General features: G+C 38.0%; 1 protein-coding gene and 1 long non-coding RNA gene across 2 annotated transcripts; one reads left to right on the top strand and one right to left on the bottom strand.

The window, feature by feature from the left end:
* The first annotated feature begins 4,523 nt into the window (after positions 1 to 4,523).
* LOC143614031 (uncharacterized) lies at positions 4,524 to 6,303 on the top strand. The gene is made up of 4 exons (XR_013150229.1): positions 4,524 to 4,844; positions 4,952 to 5,036; positions 5,162 to 5,332; positions 6,036 to 6,303. It is a non-coding gene; the product is annotated as an uncharacterized LOC143614031 (long non-coding RNA).
* Positions 6,304 to 6,703: 400 nt separating this feature from the next.
* Positions 6,704 to 7,041, bottom strand: LOC143614033 (flowering-promoting factor 1-like). The gene has a single exon (XM_077087585.1). It carries the CDS (start codon positions 7,028 to 7,030, stop codon positions 6,704 to 6,706), a length of 327 nt encoding a protein of 108 aa, XP_076943700.1. The 5' UTR covers positions 7,031 to 7,041.
* Positions 7,042 to 18,492: the final 11,451 nt, after the last annotated feature.

Genomic DNA, 18,492 nt, shown 5'->3' with positions numbered 1-18,492 from the left:
GTTATGTTTTCGGGGTTGTGTGCATACTCGATGTGATTTGTTAATATACCTTAAATGGTAAGTGTATGTCTTATACGATTTATGTATGAATGAATGCTTGATGATGCATGAACGATCTTCGGATATTGCGTGTACCGTCAAGGGATAGTTTAAAGATATGATTGATATATATATATATATGTATGATATACAGATGATGTATGTGCTATGGAAGTTATAATTAATAATGTATAGAAAGGTATGGAAGGTATGGTAGAAAGGGAACGGACCCTAATAGTATCCGTGAATGAAGGGAACAGACCCTAATAATATCCGCGAATGTAGGGTACGGACTCTAATAATATCCGCGAATGTAGGGAACGGATCGTATGTGGATTCCACGCCATGGAGATCTCAGAGGTCGAAACTTAGATGAAGCTCATAAGTCAAGATACTCGATTCATCCAGTATCCACTAAGATGTATCAAGATTTATAAAAGGACTGCTGGTGGCCGGGAATGAAGAATGATGTAGTAGATTATGTCAGTAAGTGCTTAACTTGTTTACAAGTCAAGGCAGAGCATCAGAAACCTTATGGAAAGATGCAGCCTCTAGAGATACCAGAGTGGAAATGGGAACACATCACCATAGATTTCATAACTAAGCTACCTCGTACAGCTAAGCATCATGATACCATCTGGGTGATAGTGGACCGTTTGACTAAAAATGCTCACTTTCTGCTCATACGAAAGGCCATCTCGTCAGAGAAACGTTAGCAAGTTTGTTCATCAAAGAGGTTGTATCTAAGCATGGTGTACCACTATCGATCGTGTTCGATAGAGATACCCGATTTACTTCGAGGTTTTGGAAGAAGTTCCATGAGGCCATGGGAACAAGATTAAACATCAGTACGGCGTATCATCCTCAAACAGATGGACAGTCTGAAAGGACGATCCAAACCCTTGAGGATATGCTACGTGCTTGCGTTCTAGATTTTGGAGGAAGTTGGGATGATCATCTGCATCTAGCAGAATTCTCCTATAACAACAGCTACCATTCAAGTATTGGTATGCCGCCGTTTGAGATGCTTTACGGTAGACGATGTAGGACCCCGGTATGTTGGGGAGAGATTGGTCAGAAGGAGATGGGAAGTTTAGATGTGGTTCAAGAAACATCTTCAAAGTTCGATCAGATTAAAGCAAGAATGAAAGCTGCTCAAGACCGACAAAAGTCTTATGCTGATAAACGGCGACGACCGATTGAGTTTAACATTGGTGACAATGTGATGCTTAAGGTCTCTCATTGGAAAGGAATTATCCGTTTTAGAAAGAGGGGGAAGTTGATTCCGAGGTACATTGGATCGTTTAAGATTATAGATCGCGTAGGTGAAGTGGCCTATAAGCTGATTTGCCAGAAGAGTTACAAGGAATTCATTCAATCTTCTATGTTTCTCATTTGAGAAAATGTCTAGCTTATGACATGTCTCACGTGCCATTAATGGACATTGAGGTTTATGAACAGTTGAATTACATCGAGCAACCGATTGAGATAGTTGACCGCAAGGAAAAGCAACTATGTCACAAGGTTATACCCTTAGTGAAAGTGATATGGAAGCATCGCAAGGGTTCAGATGCTACTTGGGAAGCTGAGGATGAGATGCGCAAGTTTTACCCGAATTTGATTATGTAATAGTTAGGTTTCGGGGACGAAACCTCTTTAAGGGGGGAAGACTTGTAACATCATACTTTTGATTATAATAAATAAATGGAATTTTGTTTATTCGATGAAGTGTCGTGTGTCGGTTTTAATAAATAAACTAATACAAGGAGGGCTTGGACTTTAGATGATGAAATAAGAAATAGAATGGGCCTTAGGTCCATGGCTTAAGGGAGTATAAATACCCCTTAAACCCTAAACCTTTCCATTTTTATCCATTCTCTACACCATAGCCTACACCTTGGAAAACACACACAAACACTATCCTATAACCCTAGCCGAGATTCGAAGGCGGAAACCCGATCACGTTGGTGCTAAATCGTCGTGAAGAACCAAAACAACGTCAAGGCTTAACCGTGTTCATAGTTCGACTCGTTTAAGGTACGTTTATAATTAGAAATCGTTCGTTTAGGTTCGGATTGGTTTGGGAAATCACAGATCTGTTCTTGTATGTTGAAAACGAATCAAACACAACAAGTAATACTGAAATCCATTAACGTTTGATATGTTAATCGATAAACTAAAAGAACCCGTAACCTGTATGCCTAAATCTCACACCTTAAACATTGATGTTTGACCGATTTGATGGTTAGGATTTGTAGGCGCTGTAATTCCGAATCCATTGATACCTAAATCGTGATATTTGGTTAAGAAACGAGGGTTTAAAAAATTGCAGATCTGATTAATGTTGACTATTCTGTGTTCTTGGCAATTTTGACTTTGACCCTAAGTCAAAGTCTGGATAAGAACAGGGATGATTCGCTAAGAATGCAATTCGTTATGTCCAGATAGCGAATTAGTTCAACCATTCGTTAAGACAAAATAACGAATTAGATCACCCAGCTCGTTATGCTAAGATGACGAATCAAGTGATTCGTTACCCACTAGTTCGCCATGAAATGATAACGAATCAAGTGATTCGTTACCTGCCCAACTCGTTATGATAAGTTAACGAATCAGAGGACGAACCAGATGATGATTAGATGACGAATCAGTTAACGAACTAGATTATGAAAGTAACGAATTAGTTAACGAATTAGGCTTAATTCGTTATGGCGAAGGAGATAGCGAATTAAATAACAAATTAAAATCCTAATGGAAAATGTGTTAAGACAGTTAATGGAAATAAAATTTTTCCAAGCTGACCTGGCAGCTCGACCCCAGGCAGGGGCTTTGCCTCTTGGATCCTGCTAGGGGCTGCCGCCCCTAGACCCCGCTGCCAGGGGCGCTGCCCCCGGACCCCCGTTCGTTGAGGGTAATAATTAAATATAGAAATACGTTATGGGTAGTAATAGTTAATTGATACATGTAATTATTATATAGTTAGCCGTGCACGGCTCAAGAAAGGAATAACTATAAACGGTGAACGTAACCGCATTCAGGTGAGTTTCTTGCCCCACTTCTTTGTTATGTTTTCGGGGCTGTGTGCATACTCGATATGATTTGTTAATATACTTACCTTAAATGGTAAGTGTATGTTTTATATGATTTATGTATGAATGAATGCTTGATGATGCATGAACGATCTTCGGATATTGCGTATACCGTCAAGGGATAGTTTAAAGATATGATTGATATATATATATGTATGATATACAAATGATGTATGTGCTATGGAAGTTATAATTAAGAATGTATAGAAAGGTATGGAAGGTATGGTAGAAAGGGAACGGACCCTAATAGTATTCGTGAATGAAGGGAACGGACCCTAATAATATCCGCGAATGTAGGGTACGGACTCTAATAGTATCCACGAATGTAGAGAACGGACCCTAATAATATCCGCGGATGTAGGGAACAGACCCTAATAATATCTGCGAATGTTCTAGGACGAGGTGTATGTATATGTGTATGTATAAAAGGAAAGAAAGAAGGTATGATAGTATGAACGTATGAAGGAAGGTAAAGAACTACGTATGTATATGTACTTTCGGGTACGTGTATATGAATGTGTAAAGACGTATTGTACGTTACCTGATTAACTAGAACTCACTCAGCGTAGCTGACTTTTAGTATCCACGCAGGTGGGTAGAATGAGACAGCTGGCTTGAGCGGGGCACATTGCACAAAAATAAGAGTCTGGCATCCGAAGACTTGTTATGTTATGTTTTGATTTTGAAGGACAAGATGAATGTTTTAAGACATGTTATGACTTATTATTGTAATGTTATGAAAGTTTTAATATTCCGCGTATGTTTTGATTAACTCTGATGATTAGAACTATGTTGATGAGTAAATCCAACGTCCAAATGTGAGGCACCGGTAACAGGGTCTTACATTAAGGGTTCCTAAGAGTTCTTAATTTTTTTAGAGTTCTTAAATAATACCAAAACTATATATATATATATATATATATATATATATATATATATATATATAATCACAAGTTTGTTAGTACATAAATTTACTAGTTCTTAAAAATTTAACAGTTCTGTAATGATACTTATCCTATATATATATATATATATATATTTGTGATTCTTTTTTTTAAATTGTTGTCATCTTCTATCTTTTTTGCTAACCTAGTTTGCTACTATTATTGTTTTTGCCTTTGCTTTTGTTTTTCTTATATATACTTCAAATAGTACGTATTATTTTTAATTTTTTATACATAAAAGAAAGAGAAAAAAGAAAGACGTTTTGTTTATATCCTGCGATGCACTATATGTTTATGTTTGCTTTCATTTCATGATCCACCCTACCCGACGTGAGATATTATATTTGTTTTCTGGTTTGTTTGCTTTATATATGAATATATTTATAATATAACAATTACGTCTAAGTTTTTGCATTATCAGTTGTACCATCTGATAGAAACAGAGAATGGAAGCTGCTGAGTTTATCCGAAGAAAAGAGAAAGAGGAGGCAGGGGAGGAGAAGGAAGATTAGCCGGATTCTCTTCAGGCGAGAAGGATGAGGACCGCCGATGTTCAATTTCTCTATCTAGGACTCTCCTGACAATCTCTCTCCACCGTCGATCAACCTCTATTGTCACTTTCTTTCCGATATCATAGGTAAGTTGTTTAATCCATCAATCAATACCTTTTCCGTGTTTTTACACGATTATTAGAAGAAATTAGAATTGCTGATGTTGTTGTAGGTTTCCAAACCACAAGCTTCGGTTCAGGATGGATTATGAGACCTCCTGTGTAAGTTTTCTTTCAAATTTACCTTTATAAAAACTATTTTATTCCATCATGAAAACAACTATAAGGTATTTGCTCTAATAACTAATGGACCTTTACTCTAAATGCAGAATACAAAACAATTGTAGGTTAGACCATAGCCAGTTGGTCTACATGTGACATGTTGGACTATATGTATTCTAGAGTGATATATTGGTAAGTATTATTTTGTGAACAAGGTTTAAAAATGTTTCCACTTATGCCATTTGATATGATCCTTCTTTTCTTATAAGAAGTAGAAAATTTTTAAGAAACAATTGAAATTTGTGTGCACTGTGCAGGATAAAGAAAAGAAAACTAGCAGCAAATTTCCTACTAAAAAAGTTCCTACTAAAAAGTTGAGGCAACTTCTATAACTCCCTCATGTTCTGCAATAACAAAGATGGGTTTACAATCAAGGTGTTTCTTCGAGGCTATTCGGTCATCATTATGCATAAAAACCCCAACTGAAGGTATTGTATTTTGGTCCCCCCCCCCCCTTTTTTTCTCTTAACGTGGTTTTGGCTCGATGTTGGTTACAATTCATTAGGGGTTCCAGTCATTACAGTTTTTGGGTTATTTTTTCGCGTCGGTGGGCAAACATTAAAACCTTAAATTCAAGTTCGTTTGCATTTTACAAAATTAGGAAATTTTTATACAGCTAGATGACTGAATTTCTCTTCAAAGTTTTGGTTTTTAGGAGGAGGGTGTTTAGATATGCAATTAATGTTTAGAAAAGTGGTTATGGGGCGTTTGGTGTAAAATGCTTATTGTGGGTTGAAGTCTCATTGTCTGTGTCCCGGTTAAGTGATTATAACTTTGATTTTGTGATTATACACGGTCAAAACAATAATATACAAGTAAAACCACAATTATCACTTGAAATTGAATTTCCAAAAGCCTCTGCAATTTATGCTTTAAAGAAATCATGGATGAAAAAAAATTCTTGATTGAAAGAATGATGAAAAAAATTCTTGATTGAAAGAATGTTGTGAGTTAATTGATAAAATATATGCAGTTCTTTGTAAATTTTAGGATGTGGGTGTCTCCACTCTCCTTCACAAGTTTAGTCAAAGTTTCAAGTTTGCATATTGCAAAAAGATTTGTGACAATTTTGCTTTTTAGGTTTTTGTATTTAATTTGTTTATGTTTATGTAACACGCCGGTAGTGAACAGGTGGATTGGTATGAAGCACAGGCAAATGTGAAGCTAAAGTCAAAAGTCAACTGGTTTGCATAATCCGGTTTCAATGTTATTAAAAGTGCGATCGTCCTTTGACAAGACCTCCATTTGAATCAGATTTTAGCGTCAGATCGGTTTTGATTTGTTAGCTATTATTCAAAGCGAATGTTTTTTTTTGTTTTTTTTATTGTGGGGCTTATGCTAATGTAAAAGCTGTCGAAACCATATGATACGTTTTAACCTCGCCGCAACGCGGCGGGTTTTAATACTAGTTTTTCTACAAATATATACAAGCAGAATTGAATAATGAGACGATTTAATATAGCGACACGTGATTTTTTAATATTTAATATCAAAATACCATAACTAATAAGATTTACAGATACATGGGCACCAACAACCCTTGCGCTAAATTAGATTACCTTCTTAAACCCAGCTTCAAAAATAAAAACTCAAATTTGAGTTCCATAATGCATTCCAACATTATGGCAACCCATAATCAAACTTGGACCTACTTTGCAAGAAAATGACACATTCGATCACTCAAATCAATCAGAGGAAACAAATAAACAAATAATAAAGTAGTTGATCCAGAAAATACAATAGTCGACAAGCAGGTTATTATACAAACTAGATATGGCCGTTGTTAGTTTCGCTAGGCACTACATATCTCTTACTTCAAAGATGTTGCGGTTCTTAACGACTATATCGAAAATATTCATCGATTTGAGCTTGTTGAAGTCTCTAGGTAGAGAAATGAGATGCACAGTCGACCTTTTGTGAAACTGCAACAAATCAGGATCATCATAGTACCTTTCCCATCCGTATGATGACAGGATTCTTTCCAGCACATTGTATGAAGTCACCACTTCGTTCGTTGCCACATGAACCAGGACTTTGCGTCGGGCCGAACCCTGACAGGAGTCACTTCCAGGACTATCCACTAGTTGAACCACACCGTTTTGCTTAAACACCCAAACGCCGGACATGTCTTTAGTTTATCTTGGCTAATAAGCTATAGTTTTTAAGTTTAATGAACTCTTGGAGCCCAGATGGAGGTTTAAATAGGGTATCTAGCACCTGGAGTGGAGAATATATACGCATACATATATCTATTTTCATATAAACATAAAAGTGTGCATTGTGGCCCATTGAATGGTACAGGAAAAAACTTCTCATGTTCAGGACATCACTTACCCACGTGTGCATGTATGGCAAATTTTGGATGTAGGGGAATCCAAAATCTTTATATATGTCATTATAAATCCCCACAAACATAAAGGGAATTTCAAGCTCAGATTGGTAGAGTTTTTAATTTCTGGAACACTAGAAATTGGAAACAACTGTATTGATAGGCACCCTGTGTGACCAGATGTTGATTGATATAAATAGGCAATCAGGTACAATAGATCCAAGTCCGTTGTACATAATCTTACTCTAAAATCAACTTATTTTTATTCAAAATGTGTAGGGTCATGTTTTGTCTAATAGTCTTTTGTATTTGTTTATTCTATTCACGATGTAATTTGCTAGCTTACGGTTTCGTTAATGTATGTCTGGGCACGAGACCATGTATTTAGATCCCATTAGGCCGATATAATGAAAGCCTATAGTATGGTATGCTTCACCTATATAAGGTGAAGCATGCACATACTATAACCAACATTTTTGCAATTTAACAATCTTATCTATTCACCAACTCTCTCCCTACTCCTTATTTTGTAAAATTTGCGACCAAAACAAAATCGGTTGCAGAATTAGCGATTGAACTTTTTCAGTCGCTAATCGGTCGCAAATGTAACGACCGAATTTATTTCGGTTGAAAAGGTAGTCGCCAATTTAAAAGTTAAAAGAAATTAATAAAATAAAAATTAATTTGGTTGCAAAATCGGTCGCAAATCTTCTTACCAAAATTGGTTGAAACAACCTTGGTCGCCAAAGTAGCGGCCACACTTTTTCGGTTGATAATCGGTTGGAAATGTAGCGACCAAAATTGTTTCCGTTGCAAATATGTTTTTATAGTTTTAAAAATAGAAAAAGATAGTGAAACACAAACTAATATGGTCATAAAAACAGTTCAAAATTTTTGACTACGATTGATCGGTCGCTGATGTAACGACTGAAATTGTTTCGGTTGCAAATATGGTCCTGAAAAATCAAAGTTGTTCGGGTCCAGGTCATGAGAATATCACTAATTTGGTCTGAATCCGACTCATTTGCACACCCCTAGCTGACATCGGAGGTTAATTAGGAGTAATTAGTGTCAATATTGGTTAATTATGCTTAACAAGTAACAAGTTAATTAGGATGGTTTACAAGAACAACTTTACGTAAATGGGGTTCAATAGGGACCGATGATAGTCAATAAACATCTATGATTAGGTTGTGTGTTGTGGGATACATAGCAAGAGCTACTTATCGCGCTATGTTATTCTCACGTAAGATAACTAGTCACCCGTTAGTTAGAGCGACGTGGATTAACTAGCCACTACCCTATTAAAACAGTAATATATATATATATGTGTGTGTGTGTAGAAAATGTTGGGTTGGGTTGTTTGGGGGGGGGGTGTTTCATGCTCACATAATATGACTCTTTAAAAATCCGCACAACCTAATATAAGGTTATGCGTTATGGCTTCAATCATATGAATTCGAATCTGATGGACACGGACACCACAACACCATGGCGCCAGGGGCAACGTGAAGGAGCTCACAGGCACGGACAAAGTTGAATTATTTTTTTAATTACATAACTTAGTCATTTTAAGGCACTTCAACACATATTTTAAATATAACTTTAAATTAATATTCATTCTAACATTTATAATGAGATTTTAGTAAAGTTTTTACATTTATTTGTTGTTATTTTGAAAAATATTCAATTTCCCTCTAAAATTCCCAGAACTGATAAAAATTTTGAATTCCCTTCCAAATGAATTACCCAAAAATAATTGCCGCCAATCCGTAATGGGTTAGAAACTCAAAAGTCCTTAATTTTGGTAATACTTTCCTTAAATTCATACTTGATTCTTAGTTTTTCATACTCTTCCAAGCACCACGTAAAGGCCAGATCTACTTAGTTCCTGCTTATCTTGGCTTCGTCTTCTTCCGTGTCCTCTCTGACTGTCACAACCGAAATGAGTTTTGGAAACGTTGCTCATGAAGGCGTTTCCACTTTCCAACATCGTTGCTTCATGTTCGCGTTGCTACTTCTCAATGCAACCTTTATTACTAGGTAAGGTTTTTCAGTATAATACGTTCAATTCCCTCGCAACACAACCGTTTCACACTTCAACTGTTGTATATGCAGAAGTTAGAGTTGGGGCCTTATGGATATGACAGGTTTTAAAAGCGTGGTCAGTTAGTTCTTGGACATAAGTTTACTTGGTTCTTCTATGTAAGTTATGTTAGCCTTTTCTTGTACTCTTGTTTGTGAAACTGAAAGTGTAATTGCAATTGGGTTATGAGTTGGATGCCATGAGGGGATGTGAACAAGATTCAATCATTTGGTGTAATTCTCTTGTAATAAATATATTTAATTTTCATTTCTGTTTTGTTTACCGTGGTTGTGCTTGTAGAAAATTGTTCTCTTCTCTTATAATCCCAATTTGAAATGTTGGCTGAGATTAATTTTGTTTTGCTGTGTATTTAAGAAATATAAATCGTTTAGTCAAAGTGAGTTGGTTTAGCCGTGAGTCGTGACTTGATATTTTCTTTAGTTTTACAACATGAAATTAGGAGTATTGGAGTAATATATGCTTATGTTGGGAACCAGATGAACCTCATGACCAGCTACTTTTCCTATCTATTAATGCTTGACATTACTCAAGCAATTATTTTTTTCTTTCATTTTTCCATGATATGTTATTGGCATATTACAGGTATATGGGTCGACTAAAGTTGTTAGTTATTATCATAGATCCAGTTACTTAAGAGACAATATGCAAAAGTTGTGATTGTTGATGCTCTCAACAATAAAGAAAATGTGGAGAAAAGCTTAAAGCGTCTTAATACTAGTTACATATTTTTGTGATTTTTCCTAGTTTTATTTTCCAAACACTCAGATTCTATGAATTTTTATATTTTTTTATTGATTTATCCAAAATTTCTTGGTATTTCTTATTGTAGAATCATGGGAATTTGTAGAATTATTTGATCTAGTATTGAAATTTATAAATAGTAGAATAGAAGACATAATTCTATAGAACCTTTTTTTCTACTAAGAGTCTAAAACGGTTGTAAAGACCCAAATGTAAAGAAATTTGGTTGCAATTTCATACCCAAAATTTCTCGCAAAGAGATGTAGCCAGTAAACAATTCAGTCCCGAAAAGTTCAATTGCAGTCGCTAACACTCCAGTTGTAAAATCAGTTGTAAAATTTTCAGTCACGAAACTGGTCTCTAAAAACTTGATTGCAATCTCAATCGCTAAAAGGTCGGTCACAAAACCGGTCGCAAATAAGATTCAGTCGCAAATTCGGTCGCTAGATTTTCATCGGAAAATTTAGTCGCAAAATCGGTTGCAATAGTTTTTTCGGTCACAAAAAAACGGTTGCAAAATAATTCCCGACCGCAAAAACCGATCGCAATTCGGTCACAAAAGGGCATTCGCAACCAATTTGTGACCGAAACGGCGGTTGCAAATGCCCAGTTTTCTAGTATTGAGTTTTCTAGTACTGTAATAACAAACACCAACAAGATCAGAGATGTCGGTTGCATATTAGTGTTTTCCGCTAGCTAGTAAGTGAGATTGATTCAAGAACTTTGTTGTTTGATCCACTCTTCGGAACTACAATTGGTATCAGAGCTCTCGACTCTACTAGTTGTGGTTCTTGGGTCACAACCTTGGATTTTGGTCTTTTTTGTGTGTTTAAGTGTTGAAGTGGGTTTTCGCGTTCACTTGTAGTTGTAGTTGTGTTTACAAGCTTGAAATAGGCTTGTTAAAAGTATTCGGGTCAAGGAATTCACCAAAAGGAAACAAGAAAAAGAATCCAAATATTGAGAAATCTGAGGATTTTATTTTGAAACTAAGAAGAAGACAGTCAAAAAAATCTTCTAAAACCAGGAAACCTGCACATGCATGGATTCCTGAGGACTGCTCTTCTGATTCTGGCACATCCCAAAACTTCATAATTGATGACACGGCAATAAAAGATGGTAACTTTGTGGTCAACCTTTCCGAGAAAACTAAGTCTTGGGAACCCATGTCTAATTAATTTTTAATGTGTGTAGGGTATATCAAGGTCTGTCAATAGTATTTGGTACTTAGACAGTGGCTGCACCCGACACATGACGGGAGACAAGTCCCTGCTGTTTGACGTTAAACCGTTTAATGGTGAAAACATTTCTTTTGATGGAGATGTGGGTGGTAACATTAAAAAACATGGAAGAGGGTCAAATGGGATCATGAAGTTTGATGACGTCAATTTGGTGGAGCAATTGAATCACAATCTGCTAAATGTCTCACAAATTTGTGATCGATAGTACTCCACATTATTTACTGAGAATGAATGCTTGATTCTCAAATCAGGTTTCAAAGTACCAGAAGAATGAATTTTAATGCGTACTCCGAGGCACAATGATGCTTACATATTGGATATGAATAGCTCTTACTCACGTAGGACTGCTTCATGTTTAATATCTAAGGCCTCAGAGAATGACTCATCTCTATGGCATAAACTTCTTGGCCATTTAAATTTCAAAAACTTAAACAAATTAGTCAAAGGTGAGAATGTGAGGGGATTTCCTGTTAAATCTTTCTCTTGCATTGAAAAATGTATTTCGTGCTCTAAATTGTAACATCCTGTTTTCTAGTTTCGGTTAATAAATGAAAATACGAGTTATTATGAGTCGGGCGAGTGCTGGGTTAAATGGATATGGGTTATGGACATGGGTTATAAAAGAAAGAAGGAAATACCATGGGCTTAAGCCCATGATCCATAATTATATAAGTCATAATTACCCATTTAATTTCATTTCAAACATATTCCATACACCACCAAAACACACTTAAGCTCTCTCTCTAATTTCTCTCCTTTCTCTAGCCGAACCAATATAGAAAAACCGATCCCGATCCAAGTTAATAATAGTATGATGTTGTATGAACTTAAACCCGTTAGATATGGTCACGAAACGACGAGCCGACACCGTTAAACCGTTTAAGTCACGAGATCCGGATGGAATCGGGTATAAACCTAACCTAAGATGAGCTTAGGGATCATCCTAGCTCAGATCTGGATCGAACGGGGCGAAAAACGTTGAAAAACGAGTCAAAACTCGTTTTTCCGGCGAAACCGCGTTTTTCCGCGACGACACCGGAAACGAAATGGTACGAGGAAAAAGGGGAATGTCAGAGAATGTTCTGACATTCTCTGACCTAACCCTAATTCGTTAACGGAGAGTTAACGAACTAGGGGTAATTCGTCTGATGATTCGTTAAAGGAAGCCTAACGAACTAGACTTGGTTCGTGTTCAAATTCGTTATGGATAAGATAACGAACTAACTCCCAGTTCGCTTTGACCATTCGTTAAAAGAGATAACGAATTAGAAGATCCAATTCGCTACATGGACTGGTTCGCTATATGGACTGATTTGCTAGAGGGTCCAGTTCGTTATAAGGATCAATTCGTTAGAGGGTCCAGTTCGTTACAAGGACCAGTTCGTTATGATAAGTCAATTTGTTAAAGAACCGAGTAACGAACTAGAAGTTTGATAGAATGACAGAACAGTCCCTGGACTTGAGAAGAATGGTTTAATTACAAAGAAACCCTCGAACTTTATAAGTTAGCGAATTAGAAAATAAATTAAAATCATAATGGAAAATGTGTTAAGACAGTTAATGAAAATAAAATTTTTCCAAGCTGACAGAAAATAAATTAAAATCCAGGCTTAACCCCAGCCAGGGGCTCTGCCCCTTGGACCCCGCTAGGGGCTGCCGCCCCTAGAACCCCGCTGCCATGGGCGTTGCCCCCGGACCCCCGTACGTTGTGAGTTATATAAAGATGGAAATACGATATGAGTAGTAATAGTTAATTAAGGCATGTATTCATTATATATTTAGGCTGCCACAGCTCAAGAAAGGAATAACTATTAACGGTGAACGTAACAACATTCAGGTGAGTTCTAGCCCCATTCCTTGTTATGTTTTCGGGGCTGTGTGCATACTCGATGTGATTAGTTAATACCTTTATCTTAAGAGATAAGTGTATGTCATATATGTTTTATGTGAAAGATGTGAATGATTGCTTGTCGGTACGTGAACGATCTTCGGATATTGCACGTATTGGAAAGTTATGATTATAGATGTAATGTTGTGTATAATGTATGAATGATATGTACGTATGTTATGAATGAACGTAAGAGATATCCAGGTACATAGGAAATGGACTGAGCCCTAATAATACTCAAGGCAGAAAGGGACTGAGCCCTAATAATACTCAAGGCAGAAAGGGACTGAGCCCTAATAATACTCAAGGAAGAAAATGGGACCGAGCCCTAATAATACTCGAGGCAGTAGGGCGTAATGCTCTTTAAAACGTATAAGTATGTAAAGTGTTGATAGATGTAAAGTATGTAAAGGAAGAATAAAAGAAAGAATGAAATAAAGAATGTTTATATTTATATATGTACGAAAGAAAGATGAGCAGGTTAAGTATATAATATGTATCTTCGGATGCGTATATATAAGTAGGTGAGAGTATTGTATATTACCTGATTAACTAGAACTCACTCAGCGTAGCTGACTTTTAGTATGCACGCAAGTGAGTAGAATGAGACAGCTGTCTTGAGCGAGGGCACATGGCAGAAGAATAAGAGTCTGACATCTGAAGACTTAAGACGTCTTAGTATTTATATTTGAATTGAAAGACAATATGTTTTAATATGACAAAGTTATGGATTTATATGTAATGTTTTATGAATGTTTAAATGTTCCGTGAATGTTTTAATTAACTCTGATATTTAGAACTGTGTTTATGAGTAAATCTAATGTCAAATGTAGGGCACCGGTAATGGGGCCTTACAAGTTGGTATTAGAGCAAAGTTCGAGAGATTTAAGCATCCCACATGCTTAGACTTGAATAGAGAATGAGATTTAAGTAAGAAAAGAAAGAAGATGCCAGTTCAAGATAGCCATGTGTCACTCAAGCAAGCTCAGTAACATTAAAGTGTATGGTTATATAATGAATGTTAATGTTAGCATGACTGTTAAAGAAAGGGTATGTGTATGTAGGGATATGATTTCCTGATTGTTTGATTGATTAACTGTTTAAGAGTAGAACCAACACAAATAGACTCATGAAGGGAAGTGTATAGGACACGGAGAGTAACGTGATAAACTAATCACATCTGGCCACTGTTATTACCTGTTAGCCTTACTATCCTTGTACTAAATGGTTCCTTGAGTGATGACGTTTGTGTTTTTCTTTCCAGAATACGATGGCTGGATCTAGGGCAGTAGTTGGAGCAGGAGGCCGCACTGGACGTCCGGGCAGGCCTCGTCGTGTCTAACAACCTTCGGTAAAAACAGCTTCCAACACAGGAGGTGAAGGAAGCGCAGCTGGGCGAAACCCAAACAACAACGAAGGGTTTCAACTTGACCCTGCAATTCAAGCAGCTATTGTTCAAGCTGTAGCCACTGCTTTGAAGAACTTGAATCCTAAAGGGTCTGCTGGAGGCCGTGAGTGAACCGCTGAAAGGGCGGAAGCAGGTGGTAGGAAAGATGATGAAGGTGAGAGGGAGGCTTTGAGTGTGGTAAAGTCTGTGAAGGTTGATGATAGGAAGAGGGGCCGAGGTGGGTGCAACTATAAGTCCTTCAAGGGTTGTGACCCACCGAAGCTGACTGGTTTGGGAGACGCAATCGCTACTCTTCAGTGGATAACCGCCATGGATAAAATTATCTGCATTAGCGAGTGCCGTCCCGAACAAGCTATGGGTTACGCTACTCAGTCATTCGGTGAAGAAGCTATGTATTGGTGGGAATCAATTGAGCAGAGAAAGAGTCCAGAGGAAATTAAGGCATTGAAGTGGGTGGATTTGAAAGAACTGGTTATGAAAAGGTTCTGTGCCGACGCAGAAGTTGAAGGCGGAGATGAAGTTTCTGAACTTGAAGGCTGGAACGATGACCCATCGTGAGTATACCACCGAGTTCAATCGAATGTCTAGATTGGTACCTGATATGGTTAACATTGAGGCTAAGAGGATCAAGTGCTATGTGAGGGGATTGCCACAGAGAGTCCGCACGCTAGTCAGGACGTGTAAACCTGCTACCTTTGACTCTGCTGTCGAGCTCGCAGAGATGGTTTATGCGCATCTGGTTGCGGATGATGTTGTGGGGGAAGAAGAGAAGAAAGATAAGAGGTGGGTCAATCATGTCAAACGTCCCGGTACTCAATTATGGAACTCCAAGGATAAGAAGCAGAAAGTGTGGGAGAAGAGATCGTGCAAGATGTGTGGAAAGATGCATGGAGGTGAGTGCAGATGGGGTAAGGGTTCAGGCGTTTGTCATAAGTGTGAGAAGAGTCATGCTGGTAAGTGCAAGTTTGGTGCAAACGCTTGCTATAAGTGTGGAAAAGTGGGACATTATGCTCCCGACTTTACTGCAAAACCCGCATGTTACAAGTGCGGTAAGCCGGGCCACTTTGCTAAGGAACGCACTGATGGGGGAGTTGGAGGAAGTGGAAAGAATGATGTTGATCAGACTAGGCCGAGGACCAGAGCATACATGCTGACTCAAGAACAAGCCAAGCAGATTCCAGATGTTGTGACTGGTACGTTTTTAGGAAACGGTATTTCTGCTTCAGTCTTATTTGATTCGGGAGAAAACAAAAGTTTCGTAGCTACACCATTTAGTAAATTAGCTATAATGAAATGTTGCTGAGTTTCTGAAACTTTTATAGTAGAAACCGCTAGTTATACTTCGGTTAAAATAATGAAAGTGGTTAAGGACTGTAAGATAGAATTAGAGGGACATGAGTTCCCTGTTACTTTGTATGTAATGACCTTAGGAGGGTTCGATGTGGTTTTGGGAATGGATTGGTTGTCTGAATATGAAGCTCAGATCGTATGTAAGAGTAGGATAATAAGATTAAAGTCTTTGGATGGTAGTGCGGTAACAGTTTATGGTGATAAAGAAAGTTCAGGGCTTAATGTCATTTCGATGATAAAAGCCGAAGGTTTGTTAAGGCGAGGGTGCGATGCCTACCTGGCGTATATTGTCAACGCTAAGGCCTAGACAAAAGAAATGAAAGATGTTTCTATTGTGCGCGACTACCCATAAGTATTCCATGAGGATCTTCCGGGGTTGCCACCGGAGCGAGAGATAGAATTCCAGATAGATTTAGTACCAGGAGCCCAACCCGTCGCGAAAGCACCTTACCGTATAGCACCGTCTAAAATGAAAGAATTGATGTCCAACTCAAGAACTCCTCGACAAGGGTTTTATAAGACCAAGTGTTTCCCCGTGGGGCGCACCAGTGTTGTTCGTGAAGAAGAATGATGGAAGATGAGAATGTACATAGACTATCGCGAGTTGAATAAGCTTACGGTAAATAATAGATATCCTTTGCCAAGGATTGAAGATCTGTTTGACCAACTGCAAGGTTCAAGTTGGTTCTTATGAATAGATCTCCGATCAGGCTATCATCAGCTGAAGGTGAAGGAGGCAGACATCCCTAAGACAGTGTTCCGAACGCGGTATGGACACTACGAGTTCCTCGTGATGTCATTCGGTCTAACAAATGCTCATGCAGCATTTATAGACATGATGAATAGGGTGTGTCGGCCAATGTTGGATAAGTCAGTTATTGTTTTCATCGACGATATATTGATTTATTCAAAGAGCGAGTCTGATCATGCTGAGCATCTGAAAGAGGTATTGGAGACTCTGAAGAGAGAGAAGTTGTATGCTAAGTTTTCGAAATGCGCGTTCTGGTTGTGAGAAGTGCAATTTCTAGGTCATGTGATTAATCCTGAAGGAATTACCGTGGACCCAGCTAAGATTGAAGCGATAACAAATAAGAAGACTCCACAGAATCCGACTGATATACGAAGCTTCCTAGGGTTAGCTGGCTACTATAGGAGGTTCATGGAAGGTTTCTCCAAGATAGCCGCAACGTTAACCGGAATGACCCGAAATTCGATAGTATTCAGTTGGGGTAAGTTTCAAGAAGAGGCTTTCCAGGAGTTAAAGAAGAGACTCATGCAAGCTCCAATCCTTGCTTTACCCGATGGTGACGATGATTTGGTTGTTTGTACTGATGCTTCGCATCGTGGGTTAGGTTGCGTGTTGATGCAACGAGGAAAGGTGATAGCTTACGCGTCTAGACAGTTGAAAGCCCATAAGAGTACTTATCTGACGCATGATTTAGAGCTAGCAGCAGTAGTGCATGGCTTAAAGATATGGAGGCATTACCTGTATGTTACTAAGTGTACTATTTATATGGATCATAAAAGTTTAAAGTACTTCTTCGAGCTGAAAGAGATGAACATGAGACAGAGGAGGTGGTTAGAATTGATAGAGGATTACGACTGTGACATTAAATACAATCCTGGTAAAGCTAATGTGGTCGCCGACGCGTTAAGTCACAAGAACGAGGAAGTCATTGCAACAGTGAAGTCATACAAGTTAATTATGAGTTCAAGTCTGTTTGAAGAAATCATCAAAGTACAGTCAGAAGTGCTGGTAGATGAAGGGTTAGGGAAGAAAGAAAGGATTTTCAGTCAGAAAGACGAGTTGATGGAAAACACTCATGCTGTGAAGGCTAGGTTTGACCGTATGTGGATCCCACGTCATGGAGATCTTAGAGGTCGAATCTTAGATGAAGCTCATAAGTCAAGATACCCAATTCATTCAGGAACTACAAAGATTTACCAAGATTTGAAGAGAGAATATTGGTGGCCAGGGATGAAGAATGAGGTAGTAGATTATGTCAGTAAGTGCTTAACTTGTTTACAAGTCAAGGCAGAGCATCAGAAGCCTTATGGAAATATTCAACCTTTGGAGATACCAGAATGGAAATGGGAACACATCACCATGGATTTCATAACTAAGCTACCTCGTACAGCTAAGCATCATGATACCATTTGGGTGATAGTGGACCGTTTGACCAAAAGTGCTCACTTTCTGCGTATACGAGAGGCCATCTCGTCAGAAACGTTAGCAAGTTTGTTCATAAAAGAGGTTGTATCTAAGCATGGACTACCGTATCGATCGTTTCTGATAGAGATACTCGGTTTACTTCGAGATTCTGGAAGAAGTTCCATGAAGCTATGGGAACGAGATTGAACATCAGTACGGCGTATCATCCTCAAACCGATGGACAGTCTGAAAGGACGATCCAAACCCTTGAGGATATGCTACGTGCTTGTGTTTTAGACTTTGGAGGAAGTTGGGATGATCATCTGCATCTAGCAGAGTTCTCCTATAACAACAGCTACCATTCAAGTATTAGTA

This window comes from Bidens hawaiensis, unplaced genomic scaffold, assembly GCF_021521415.1.
Source record: "Bidens hawaiensis isolate Kalapana, Puna unplaced genomic scaffold, B.hawaiensis_p1.1 tig00038684_1, whole genome shotgun sequence".
In the NCBI taxonomy this organism is placed as follows: domain Eukaryota; kingdom Viridiplantae; phylum Streptophyta; class Magnoliopsida; order Asterales; family Asteraceae; genus Bidens; species Bidens hawaiensis.
Note: the sequence above shows the minus strand (reverse complement) of the source record. Positions and strands in the feature narration are given on the sequence as shown.

Excerpts from the sequence above, each read along its gene's own strand:
- LOC143614033 (XM_077087585.1), bottom strand. The coding sequence starts at position 7,030 with ATGTCCGGCGTTTGGGTGTTTAAGCAAAACGGTGTGGTTCAACTAGTG.